General features: G+C 41.7%; 1 protein-coding gene across 1 annotated transcript in view; it reads right to left on the reverse strand.

The window, feature by feature from the left end:
• Positions 1–224: 224 nt before the first annotated feature.
• The window catches only part of LOC122788693 (extracellular calcium-sensing receptor-like), a 143066-nt gene continuing 128721 nt past the window's right edge, over positions 225–14569 (reverse strand). Inside the window, exons 5-6 of the mRNA XM_044055588.1 lie at positions 2176–2299; positions 225–1120 (exon numbers count right to left, since the gene is read on the reverse strand). Of these exons, the coding sequence (XP_043911523.1) occupies positions 225–1120; positions 2176–2299 (1020 nt within the window). The remainder of the gene's footprint in view (positions 1121–2175; positions 2300–14569) is intronic.

The following is a 14569-nucleotide window of genomic DNA, read 5'->3' on the forward strand; positions in this document are numbered from 1 at the left end:
CAGTTAGGCCATACAGGGAATTCCTTGAAATATGAGAGCCAACACCATGTAATTTGTTCAGCTGTGTTATGTAGCTGTCCACAACACTGGCATGAAAGAATAAAGAAAAATGCAAATTAGATCAGCAAAAGGTATTGTACATTAGAATGCTAGCATGGCATATTATAATTTATCAGTTTAATGTAATGTACAGCACTTAAAATAATGTCCAACTTTAATTTTATTCATTTCCCTATTAAACGTTGTTTAACATTTTGATCTGGCCTTAGTAAAATAGTATAACATTTGGTACCAAATATACAGATTAGTAATCCAGCACTAGAAGACAGAATGGCAAATATTTCCACGGCGACCATATATTTCCCTTGTGTGCTCAGGTATGCAGGGATAAAGGACAGCCAAACACTTACAAACCCAAACATGCTGAAAGTTATGTATTTGGCCTCATTAAAACTGTCAGGTAGCTTTCTTGCTAAGAATGCAACTATAAAGGAAACTGTGGCCAAAAGACCTATGTATCCTAGCATACAATAAAAGAATAACCTTTTGCCTTCATTGCATTCATATATCACTGTAATTGACTTAGATTTCAGATGTAATTCTGGGAAAGGAGGGGAAACAGACAGCCAACTGCTACAAATAATGATCTGCATTAGGGAACAGAAGACAACAATAGAATATGGTATCTTTGACCCCACCCAGTTCCTTAATTTGCTGTTAGGATTTGTTGCACTGAAGGCAATTACTACAGTGATGGTTTTAGCCAAAATTATAGAAACACTAATGGTGAAAATTACACCAAATGCAGTCTGACGCAGTATACAAGTCAGTTCCATTGGTTGTCCAATAAATATCAGTGAGCAAAGGAAACAAAGCGTAAGAGCAGAGAGGAGGATATAGCTGAGAACAAGATTGTTAGCTTTAACAATGGGTGTATCTCGAAATCTGATAAAGACACATAGGATGAGAACTGCTGTAAAACTCATGGAAACTGAAACTGTAGCCACTGTCACCCCTAAAGCTTCTCTGTAGGAGAGAAATTCAATGTTTTTTAGAGCACACTTATCTCGCTGTTCATTAGGCCATTGATCTTCTGGACATTTCAGGCAGTCATTTGTATCTGCAAAGGAAACACAGGCAAAAATCACTTTCAGCGAAACCAAATAAGATGTATGGCAGTTTCTGTTTTTATTAATATGTGCATGATCCATTTTATTTCTACTTGTATAATCCCTTTACAAAAGTAGTAAAATATGCACTTGAATTCTTCCCCAGCAAATTGCCTGAGTAATGCAAACAACATCTCCTTATTCGTTAATTTTGACAGGAAATTTAATAATTGCTGTTACCTCATTTAAAATATTGATATCATTCATTAATATGCAAAGCTTTAGTGCTGTCTTCATAACAAAATATCATTATTTATATGAGTGCTAGTACAGTAGAGTCATAAAGCCCTGACTACTGTCCAGGTACCCAAGTTTCTATAGTGGGTCTGGTGTTTAACAATGCTGGCAGAGGTGATGGGCAGGCCTATAGTAGGGGTATTGAAGGACAGAGATAGCTGCACACATTGTCACAGTCTCTCAGACACAGAAGTTGTCCTGGGCAGGGTTTTATGCTCACCAAGTCACCAATTGGTGGCGGCCTGTATAACAAGTGTGGAGAAGTGTGCTTTTTCAAGAGGAGTGCATTGTGAGTGACATCTGTGATGCAGTTTACTCATCCCCTGTCAAGGGAGTGGGGTTAGACCATTCAAAACGCTGCCATTGCCAGGATGCAAATGACAGCACAAGCACCCTTATAGCAGTCTGAAAGATGCCTCCCCTTGGGCAGCTCTTGTCTCGGCTTCAAGTGAATCCCCAAGTGAAGGAATAAATGTGCAATGTTTGATCAAGTGGAGGTTTCATAGTCAGTAGTCACAGGGACAAAATATGCCAGGAAAAAACATCATTAAATATTTCATCCCATTCATTTGAAAGTTCCTCAGTTCTTTTTTCCTAGTATATTTTCACTTACAGCTATCTGTTACATATTTAAGAATCTTCTCCATTATTTAAATTTTTGTCAGTGGAAAGAATTATTGTTTCTTATCAGATAATAAAGCCTAGTCCTGAAGTAGCTCTGTCATCATTGTCTACTTTTTGTAAAAGAAAATAAAAAAAAAAAACTAACCTGTTTCATTGGCAATTTCTCCAGATGAACATGTTGCACAGTTAAAGCAACACACTGGCTGTCCCCTTTTCACAATTTTTCGATATCCCACTGAGCAACGTTCACTACATAATGAGGTTGGCACCTGAAAATGAGTGCAAAGTCTTAGGAAAATAAATACTAATGGAAATGTTACCTTACTTGCATCATGATTTGAAATTGAAACACTATTCCTTTTTCAACAAAACAAACTTGATATCACCACCACATTAACAGCAAAAAGAGAGTCACACAACTCAGTGGAAAGAAGAACCACTTTATATACTGGAAGAGATTAATCCTTGCCCTTTTAACTGTCTTAACCCTTTTATTATTGACAATTTTCAAGATGTCTGTGCTTCTATTAATAAATGTTTTGACAATAAATGATCTTTGTATAAAGAACTTTAGCTTCAAAATGTTTGATTTTGTATGGGATTCACAGAAAAGCACTGCACACCTGCATAGCATGGAATGGTGCAGCCAGTAGCCTGCACAGCCCAGACCTAAGCAGACATGGAGTCAGGTTGCACAGTACCAACATGCAGAGGAAAAGACTTCAAAGTAAAATGGAGACACTGCTTTAAAGGAAGAATAGACCTAGGGAAGTCTAAAAAGTAAGTAGTGCTACAGAAGGATGTGTGGCTCTCCTGCCAGGCATCAATGACAAGGCAAACTAATGAGAGAAAGATCATGCTTTCTCACGAACACAGCGAAGTACTGCATATCTGCCACCTATGTTCAATCAGATAGTCCAGTAAGGGTCAGTACAGCAAAATGCTAATCCATCATATAAACTGGAGACAGGAAAGTAGGAAACAGAAGAATAGTAAGAAGTGGAAAACACAACAGAAATCATAAGGTATGATAGCTGGAGACTGAGAAAAGGCAATCTTTATTTTATGGTAGAGAAAGCACCATTTGCAATATATAGAGAGGATGATAAAATGAGAGAGGAAAGTGGCAGTGCCAGAGCCAGACAAATAATTATAAAATATAAACTTAAGCAGAGAGAGTGGTTTGGTCAACTACCTCAAAACATAGCACATGCAACACATAGTTCACAAAGTCAGTGTGCCAAACAGTCACAGCCCTTAAGGCCAAACAACATGCCTGATACACTTGTAATAGGTGACTCCATAGTCAGACACACTGACGTCCCGCTCACCAGACTAAACAAGGAAAAGGTTACAGTAAGCTGCCTGTCGGGCACTAGAATCTGCCACATAACACAAGCACTCAGGTCACTCCAAAGCAAGTACAAATATGACTCAGTCATTGTCCATGCTGGTGTGAATGACCTGAGACATACCTCCCTGGACTACATGAAAAGAGACATAGAGGAGCTCTCTGATTATGTAGCCCAGGCCAGTATGACCCTGACCCTGAGTAGCATCTTACCCTCACTAAGAATGATGCCACAGTACAAAGACAAAATGATCAGCTTTAACAATTGGCTCAATTACTGGTGTCATTCTAAGGGGATCCAATGTCTGTCTGCTTGGGGTGACATGCTTGACAAGCCACTCTGCTTCGCAAGGGATAGCTTGCACCTGTCACCCCTGGGCTTCTGGATATTGGCCAAGGCTCTTGCCACCCCCATAGTGCCTTTTTTAGGCAAGGCTCAAAAGACAAACCCACCTCCCTAGAAAACACAAGTGGAAAAAAACTAAGGGTAATGCTGCTCAACGCCAGAAGTCTAAACCTCAAGATGCATGCTCTCAAAGCCCTCCTCAGTATGGAGAACATCGATGTCTGTGCAGTGAGTAAAACCTGGTTCAAGGCTCCTGAGAGCACCCCAGCACTACCAGGTTATGCCTCATATCATGCTTTTTGGCCTCAAAACTTGGACTGAACCACAAAAGGAGGGGGGGTATCCATATTCATCAAAGATACCATCACCTCCAGGTTAGTGGCAATGCACGAAGCATCGGAGACCATCCAGGTGCAACTAACCGTAGGCAAAACTGCCCTACAGTTTGTAGCATGCTACAGACCACCCTCTCAAACTCAGGAACCCCTCTCAGCCTTCCTGAAGACACTGGAGAGTATGAATGTATTTCCAAATACCATCATATTGGGAGACTTCAACTACCCAAACATAGACTGGGAGCATTACTCAAGCCCCAACACCCTAGCCCAAAGGTTCCTAGAATTCATAAACTCAAATGCGATGGAACAACTAGTCACCACTCCCACAAGAAGAGATAATATACTAGACCTGATCATCACAAACATGGGGACACAATGCTCCACACCGGAAGTATACCCCTCATTGGTGAGATCAGACCATAAATTAATCTCACTGAAAATCCACATTCCGCCCCCACCCCCAGCACAAAAGACCACAGTGAAGAATTTCTCAAAAGCTGACTTCACACTTCTTAAGACTGAAGTGGTATCCTTCAAGGCCCCTGGGCCAGTGGAAACCACAGCCCACACCGCTGAATCCTTTATAAACACTTTCTACGGACACCTTCAAGAATGCATGGATCATGCCATCCCAAATAAAACCAAGACCCATTCCCCCAAAGGCAGGCATCCTGTCTGGTGGACCCCAGCCATTAACAAGCTTTAAAACAGGAGGAGGAAGCTACTACATGACAGAGCAAAATCCCCAAAAGGGAAGGCATCTCTGATCAGTACTAACAAAAAACTACGATCACTCATAAAATCATCCAAGGCCAACTTTGAGAGAAAAATCGCAAAAGACACTAAAGACAATCACAAGGCCTTCTTTAGTTATGTTAGAAACCTGGGTGGAAACTCCCAGATATGCTCAGAGTTAGTCCAAAATGACAAAAAGTACACTGAACCCACAGACATTGCCAACATACTGGCAGACAGGTTCAGTGCAAATCCCCCCCCCAAAAGGAGAAATATCTATCCCAGCAGAGTGTAGCCTCCCTGACATCTCAGATGCCCAGGTGAGATCCGCCCTCTCCAAAGCTAAAAACACAGCATCAATGGGACCAGACTGTGTCCCGGGTTGCGTGCTACATGAACTCCAAGAGGAACTAAACCCGCACATAAGGCTGCTGTTTAATCTCAGCCTTACTACAGAATACGTACCCAAAGAATGGCATACAGCAACAGTGGTCCCACTCCACAAAGGAGGTGCTTCTACGGCCCTGGAAATTACTGCCCCATAAGCTTGATGAGCCTGGTTTGCAAAGCTATGGAGTGGATCATTATGGAACTCATAAACAAAGACATTGGGGACCTGCAGACACTGGATCCTACCCAATTCGGCTTTGTCAAGGGCAGATCCTGCCTTTTGAACCTGGTTGACTTTTTTGAAACAGTCACTAAGGCCATTGATGAGGGTAAGGCAGTTCACACAGCCTACCTTGATCTTGCAAAAGCCTTCGACACAATACCCCACTCGGGCATCATATACAAGCTCACCAGATTAAATGTAAACCCATATGTCATAAGATGGGTTGCAAACTGGCTCAAGGACAGAACCCACAAGGTCAGAATTGCTGGAGCCATGTCAGACTCTAAGCCAGTCACAAGCGGTGTCCCACAGGGCTCGGTCCTGGGACCCCTCTTGTTCGGCATTTATTTTTCCGAGGTGCAAGCAAACATAGGAGGATTGTGGCTGACAAAGTTTGCAGATGACTGCAAACTGGGTGCCATAACTGATACTCCAGCAGACACAAGCATCCTTCAGAAAGGCCTCATAGAAATGGATAACTGGTGCCAGAACCATGGCCTTAAACTGAACGCCAAAAAATGTATAGTCATACCCTTTGGGAAAAACAATGTACCCACAAATTACCACATAGGTGGCAATCCATTAAGTATGGAAGAAGTAATCAGGGACCTAGGGACCCAAGTTGACAGTAACTTCTCATTTGACACTCACATTACCAAGGTGGTTAGGAAGACCTTCTATATTACCCACCTTATCATGAAAGGATTCACATCTAGATCAAGAGAGGTCATTGTGCCCCTATACTCTTCCCTTATCAGGCCCATAATTGAGTACAATGCCCCATTTGGGATGTACCTTACCCGACACCTGCAGCAGTTAGAAAGACCTCAAAAGTACCTCACCAAGAGGATCAAGGGTCTCAAACATATGTCATATGCTGCCCGGCTGAAAAAACTCCAGCTCTATTCAGTCACATACCGCCTACTCAGAGGCGATCTATGCCTGACACACAAGGCCATGTCCAATCCGGAATTAATGGACATGCTCCACCTCAGAAAATCCAAATCCACCTGAGCCACGAGAGCGAGAGATTTGAACCTCAACACAGAAATAAATAGGACGTGCTGGAGGGACAGATTCATAACCCAGAGGCTCCCTACACTCTGGAACAGAATCCCAGTCCATGTTAGGCAGAGCCCCTCACTGACTCTCTTCAAGAGAAATCTTGACGAGTGGATGGGAGATCGTAGGTTTACCCCGGGGGTCATCTCTGTGTCACTACTAGACAGAGGCACAGTAAACTAAACCCTAAATGGGCATAGTATTCTCATTCCAAGGGGTGGCGAAAGCCACACACACTCTGCCTAGGCTTATAAATGCCCTAGGGTAGATAGCCTAGTATGTACCTATGAACAGTGAATGCACACAGACATTTTATTTTTATTTTTTATTTTATTTTGTTTACTGGGAAAGTCTGACTGGACAGAACCCATTTTCAGAGGAGGCCCAGGGAGAAAAGCTCCACATGGAAATAATACATAAAAGACATAAGCATAATGACATTTTCTATACAGAGATATCTTAATTTACAGTAGTTGTACAATAGCTACTAGATTAGATAGGCCTGGATGAGCTTAACGGATATTTAAACAATACAGAAATGTAAAGTATAGAGTCAGACTAGTGCAGTGTACATGTTGTGATACATGGGTTAGCTCTGGCAGTAGAGTGTTAGAGAGATACTTATGAAGTTGTATTTACAGAGGGTAATGGACAGGTAAAATAGAAAGAAAGGGTGGGTGTGATAGTAAACATGTTTGCATGGTAATTTTATAAGTAAAGTAGAAAGAGGTTGTGGTTGTTCCTGGTTAGAAGGTGGACAGATGTTGATGGGAAGTTTTGGACAATGAACAATGTACAGGGAAAGACATAGAAGGAACATCTGGATGGAGATATGTTAGGAGCCATAGAGGGATTTGAGACTAGCCCTGACAGCAGCACTCACAGTCATGAGTCATTTTCATAGCTGACAATGGGGCAAGGCTATCCTTCACATGGTATGTGGTCAGGGCCTGCCAGTCAAGTGATTGGACAAGCCATGTCAGCAAGTACTCCATGCTGCCAAGGCAATGATGCAGTTGTAACTGCATGTTTGTCCACTCCAGCCTTGGCAACTGAGACCAGGAAATGATGGGAAACCTTACTTGACTACCACAAGAAAACAAGCCTCTGCCTCCTGACAAGTGGCCACAGAGGCCACCAGGATCCCACTGGGTTACATTCAGCAAGACAACTTTCATGTTCCTTCTGAGAGATAGACCTGGCAACCAACGGCAACCCAGCAACAGAGGTCATGGTTAGTGCAGACCAAGAGGACCACAAGTGCTCCACTACCTCAACTACGGCTGCACCTGCAGAAGGAAAAGTTAAAGAGAACACAGTGGTGCACACATATCGAACACATACCTGTGCAGTTTCACTGGGGACTGGCACATGTGGCATGCACACCCCCTTCATGGATTCTCACACTCAACTTCTGCAATGTCCTCTCACTTTTAGCAGAGTAAAACTGAGTATTCATATCTCAGCACATGTGTACACAAGGTAATAAATCAATAAGAGAAAAAAAAATGATAACAGTACATGTCTGTTTGTGTTTCCTTAACCTCTGTTCCCCACTGCTGAAGCAGGAGAGTGTGATACTGCCACAGATGGTTGTACCTATGATGACATGCCTCAGTAGAATAGGGATGATGCTAGTGGCATCGCACACCATCTTAGCAAGTTCATGGCAGAAATATACCTAGCACAAGGGGCCATCGTACCATCTCAGCAGAGACCTAGCAAAGGACAAATGCAGGAAAAAACAAAAGTATATTTCCCTCTCTGGCACAACAGGCAGGAACCCTGCAGTTCACAGTGTCTAAGGAAGCTATGTCCCCTCAGTCTTGCTCATTTGATAACCCCATGTGTATGGATGCATGGTCAGATATGTTGTGACTTGCAATGTAATGCTGCAACAGGAAGCAACCAAATGTCAGTAGAGTTGTACTGGAGTACTATGCTTGTACACAGCTATGTGCATGAGCATAGTGGTCATATACTTCATTATCACTATGCCTAGCATGGTTACCTACAAACAAGTGGTTAACACTTTGTGTTCTGACAGTGATTAAGAGGCTATGGCACTATGTTGTCTCATAACCACAACTGCTTCACAGATAGACCACTATTAACATGATATAAAATGTAGGAACCCTTTTATGTCAGAAAACGTACAAAAAGAAAATCTGTGGAGAACAGGGCTTTACATAGTAATTCTGTGGACTTTAAAATACACCTAGTGAAGGAAGACAAATCACTGGTAATGCATCTCAGCACTGTTAGCAAATCTTGTGGTAGATAGCAGCAGTAGTGAGACAGATGCCATGGACTATGCATGAGTGGGAACTTAGCACAATGACATGGCTCAGCAGTGGTAGACATGTGGTGGGCATCCGGCATCTAGGCAAAAACATGCCACAGGGGACTTGATGACTACCTTACATAGGCTGAGGTATAACAATGCTTCATAATGAAGAGTGTAACAGAATGTGCATATTACTACATGGAGTCAATAGTCAGATGATGGAAGACTTTCAGGGAAGCCATACCCATTGCTATAGTGTATGCATGGCGGAATGTGCAGATCACTACAGTATCCTGCTAACCAAACTTAGTAGAAAAAAGTGGAAATAGCTATAGTTAAATGACCACAAATCTATTAATTACCTTAAATTTTAAATTAATATTTTCTTGTTTGTTCTCTCCACTGTAACTGTTGATGTGCTGCATATCACTGTAAAAACATGTCTATTGTAATTTGTGTTTATACTGATCATGTCTAAATATCTAAATGCATCTGTAATTTTTCTATGTGGAGCTTTTCTCCCCAGGCTTCTGATGAAAATGGGCCTTTTGGCTCAGTCAGACACCCCCAGTTAACAAATGTAAAATAAAATAACATCCATGGCATATTATATGCAATCACTGACTGACATATCTAACCCAGATATATGTACAAGGCCTGTCATGGGGCCCTGAGAGAGAGAAAGAGAAAGAGGCAATGGGTAGAAAAGCTTACTACCCAAGAGATAGAGGTGTTATCACAGGCTCTCCACACACATGGTGTGTACCACCTAGACAAAGATACAGCAGACAAAATGTATCTTAACCAAATGTGGCAAAGTCTGATGTCAGCAGGTCACATTTGACTAATAATGCTGGTAACATGCACATCTCACTGTCTGATGACACATTGAACTGTCTGTGACTCTACTGTGGGAGGGGTCTCACTCACATCTTTCATGTCAAATGCCCATGCAGAGATACAGGCTAACCTCCACAACCTCACCAGTGCATGCCAGACATTCTGTTAACTGTGTTTTCCATGAGTCTTCAGCCAACACAGAATCTGAATTCACACTGCCTCCAACTTACACATTCTGACTATAGGGGATAGACATTGGGAGACTGCAACACTGCCATGGCTTTGAGTCTGTCCTTGGTCAGGTTACAGTACTCAGCATAAATTAGTGAATATGAATATGAATATGAATATGAATATGAATGTCAGTGATCCAGACACAGACAACTGCTTTAAACAGCATTATGAAAATGGTGCATGTGTGTTTCTTGGTATGTGTGACAACATGCAACACCTGCACAGTTGCATGTCAATGTTGCTGATGTTGCTTGTGCAAATGTTGCCTTCCTGGGTGATTTGATGAGCCACATGACAACTGCCCATCAGTCTTCCTCTGTAAGTCATATAGTTCACAGTCATGGGAGTGTCTGGATACAAGGTGGACAGACCAGTCAAATTCAGGCTACACAGACTGTTATTCAGATAACATCACTATCAATTATGGCCGCACAGCCCTGCAGTCTCATGGTGATGTCATCAGTACTCTTCGGGTTCAATATCTGGGATACTTCACCAAGATGCTAATGAGTGGTCCCATAGTTCTACCCTTCAGTGTTCCCTGTGGGCACATAGAGTGCCATGTCTACTTATGGACATCATTCATGCTCAGTTGGCCCTGACATGGGACACTTCATTAGGGTACTTGCACATGACCTTGTAGCTCTTCACCTTTCCTACCACACAGTGCAACAAGCCTTATCAACACAAGCCACCACTTTGGATATTACAAACAGTCACAATGTGAAAAATCAGTCTCACCAATGGTGGACATGATCCCTGATTTCTCCACAGTCTCCTGCCACTGTACGTGGCTATCTAATTTACTTCCTATGATCTTATCCCATATTTGTAGTGTTGCTGTTACTGTGTCCTGCTACAGATGCAAGTGATGATGATTGTGGCCAGCCCACCCCTATATGCATAAGTATGGCCAGTCCATTCACTGCCTCACCTAGGCTGAGTGTGATAATGCATGCATCATTTTATTTTGTGATGCTTGTGTCATGGTCCACAGTTGTGAACCAGACACTGTCTCTTTGTTAGTGCTGTGATGCATTACATCTACCTCTTGCTTATCTGTGGTACCTCTGTGATACATTATATCTGCCTCATCCTCACCTGTAGTACCTCTCATTGACTAGTTGTCACTAAAGTCTACACACTGCTCTTATACTTCATTCTATTGCTATGGTGGGCCTTGTTGGGATGTTTCACTGCTGTATCAGTATTTTCCAAAGTACAAAATTATTCAGTGGGGTACAGGCCATGAAGAATTTGCTATAAGTGTCACTTGCAAATTTCAGTGCCCTGACTGATGTGTCAAAGCAGTAAAAGCATCCCTTGAGATGTCCATACATACACACCACCATATTCTGTGTTTCAGCATGGGCAGTCTTGTACATTTCTGCCATTGTCCAGGGGTGTGGATAAGTGTCATCATCAGAGGTGACAGGGCAGATCAAGAATTAACTGGATCACACAACGGTCATACTGTGACATGTAGCCTGCTCCCTGCTTGCATGTCAACTATGTATATTGCTCAGTGTAATTAATCTATATGTATTCCTACCAGTAGACTAACTTGATTAAAGTCCCCCTGCATCAACAATTGTTATACTGTAGGTCAGATGTGTGTCATACATGTGAACAATGGAACCAGCCTGGTTGGCATACACACCCATTGTATATAATCTCTATTACACAGCATCTGGCAATTCAGGGACTGAAAACCCTTTCTGTTGATGTATCTCACTCCTTGTGGACCCCGAGGAACTCCATTGGCAACATGCATGCAATGCATAGCTCCCAGTACCTCGGGGAAATAGGCATGTTGTAGAACATGTGTACAGTGGTGCTTCTCCCATCTACAGTCTTACAGAAATCTAGATATGTTCCTCCACATGCTGCAGCACAATGTCAATGAACTGGTATATGATGTATGAGGCTGACATGTGACATCCCTAACATGTCCCTTATAGGTCACTGTAAATGCCCTGTAACAAAAATAATTAATGCTGTACATATTGTTGTGCCACTGAGATCAGCAATTCATGCATTCCCCTCAGTTCTGTTTACAGGTGATACAGTCTGAATAGGTTATATTTGGTCTTCCTGTCCATACAGTAGAGGTACACTATCTGCTGATCTGTGAAATGGTAGTATGTAAGGTGCTGACAGTGCTTCCTGTTATGGCACCTTTGGCCACTGTTTGCCATATCTCAAGCGCTAATAACAGCCACTAACATGTGCTATTCTGGTATAGCTGCTGCTGCTCCTAGCATCTCCACCTGACTGTAAAATATAAAACTCTAGTGTTCAGAATATATATATATTTTTTGCTGCTACACAGAGCACCTGATTTATTCATTTCTGAATCACTCTGCCATGCTTGCTGTCATCATTTGCACATTTCATGTGCTATATTTGCATGCAATTCCTCATTTTCACAACATTCTGTTACCATTTACATGACCTGCACACAATGTTATATTTATTATTGCATGGTAGTGGCACCTGTGCCTTTGAAACAGCCACACCATACAAGTTGCTGCTACATGTGCTAATTTGTGCTGTGCAGTGTACTAAATGCCGATGAATCACAGCCTTAGTCTTGTGAAAATTTTAAGGATATTTTTCTGGTAAAGTTATCTATAAAATATCTAAAACTTTTGCTTGAAAGAACAAAGGATAATCTATACCTTGAATTGTTATTAAAATTATGTTAATATAATTTTATGCCAAAACATTTAATAATAATGAAGATCTCACCATTTTTACAAAAATGAAAAGTATTTTTAATATCATTTATATATGTTTTTCTAAGGATTACAGATGGTTACACTTTCACTTTAAACTGATTGTTTTTAAAAATCATGCAGGTTTTCAAAAAAATCTTGCAGGCTGTCAATTTCTAACAGCCATTCTGACCTTAATCTGACTGTATCTATAAATGACAGTATGTTGCTTTTAGACTTAATATATCACAGCAAGAGGTTCTCTGGTTCGATCCTCGGCTGGGGTGCCCTCTGTGCGGAGTCTGCATGTCCTCCCTGTGGTCGCGTGGGTTTCCTCCAGGTGCTCCAGTTTCCTCCCACATCCCAAAGACATGCAGTAGGTGAATTGGACACTCTAAATTGGCCCTAGGTGTGAGTGTGTGCATGTGTGTGCCTTCTGTGGAAGGTTGGGCGCCGGGCTGGCAACTCGAAACCGTAAAACTCCACTGCCAATCATGAGCGGACAGATGATCCGCTGTGGCGACCCCTAACCAGGAAAAAGTCGAAAGAAGAAGAATACAACTTTGTTGTCAAGATGCTTGGATATACAGACTTATCAAACACATTGTATGAGATAACAGCACTGAGGGAAAGAAGTCAGCTAAATCTCAAATGTTTACGTCAGTCTGGCTATACCAGAACAACATTTTTTTTTTTTGCTGCAACATTTATACTGATAGAAAATGTCACTTTTTCTAACATATAAGTATTAGTTGTAGATCTAATGTCATAAAAACAAAGTGTAGCAGATATTGACTGAACCTGACAACTAGAACAAATATCACTTGTATATGCCTGTTGTGAACTAAATACTGCCCCCCCCCGAAAAAAAAAACTGAGCAACCTAATATCAGCAAATTGGCATCTTTTCAGTTTGTAATATTTCAGTATTCCTAAATAAACTTTTTTTCTCAGAACTAGCCAGTAAACAAACAACACTTAGAGATACCAATATTTCCCCTTCAATAATCTTCAACATATAGGCAGGGTAATTCCATTAGTTTCTCTTGTAGGCCACAACAGCCCCTATCCCCTCTCCAGGTTTCAGAGACATGTTCCAGGCTGCTTTTATCCTTCACACATAGCTCCCTGCAGACTTCCATGACATGCCCAAGCTGGAATACAAATATCCAATACAACCTGGTCAGCAGTCCCTGTGCCACATGATCTCCTACACTATAGAACCACTAGTTCCAACACCACTGGATGGGGTGGAAGAAACCAAATACAGGCCATCCACATTCAGACGATGGCGGCTTGGATGTTGCTAGAATTTAAAATTATAAGGCAGGAGGGTCAAAGCCCATCTGGGCAATTGTGGCTTGCAGTTTTTCTGATAGTAGAGCCTCACTAGTGGTTAATACAAATTCCCTGCACAATAAATTGTACTTTGGGGTCATGATGGCCTATTTTATGGCAAGGCATTATCTCTCTCCATAGCTGAATAATGACTTTCAGACCTGCAAAATATTCTTCTTTTAAAGCTGATGCAAGCTCATACCCATTATAGTCTGAGACAAAATTATGGCTATGCCTACCTCAAAGGCATCTGTCTTCATTAAGAATTGCCCAGACATGTCTAGATTATTTGTATTTGTTCAGAATGCAGTATATCTTTTAGCTGCTGAAATGCAAGTTTTGCTGCAGCTGTCCTCTTACCCTTTGAGGGTGCCTTTATCCTTCAGATCAATCAGAAAAATGCAAGTAATCCACAGTACTCCAGATGGGCCTGATGTACCCCATGTGATCTAGACTATAACAGGACAAATGTAAAAGAGTACCAAAGTTAAGCCCAGAAGATATCACCTTAACTCTTAGATCAAGGAGAATGTTTCTAATCTCCTCCCAACAGGAGGAACAAGATGCTCTGTAGAAGTTTATTAAAAGTTTATTCAAGCCAATTAAGTGAGCTGAAGGATAAGTGTTCTTGTTTTTCTGGGAGGGGACTAGAAGCATTCTCCTAAATCTAAGAGCTAA

This window comes from Protopterus annectens, chromosome 14.part0 (genome assembly GCF_019279795.1).
Source record: "Protopterus annectens isolate FY-2018-M chromosome 14.part0, PAN1.0, whole genome shotgun sequence".
Lineage (NCBI taxonomy): Eukaryota > Metazoa > Chordata > Ceratodontiformes > Protopteridae > Protopterus > Protopterus annectens.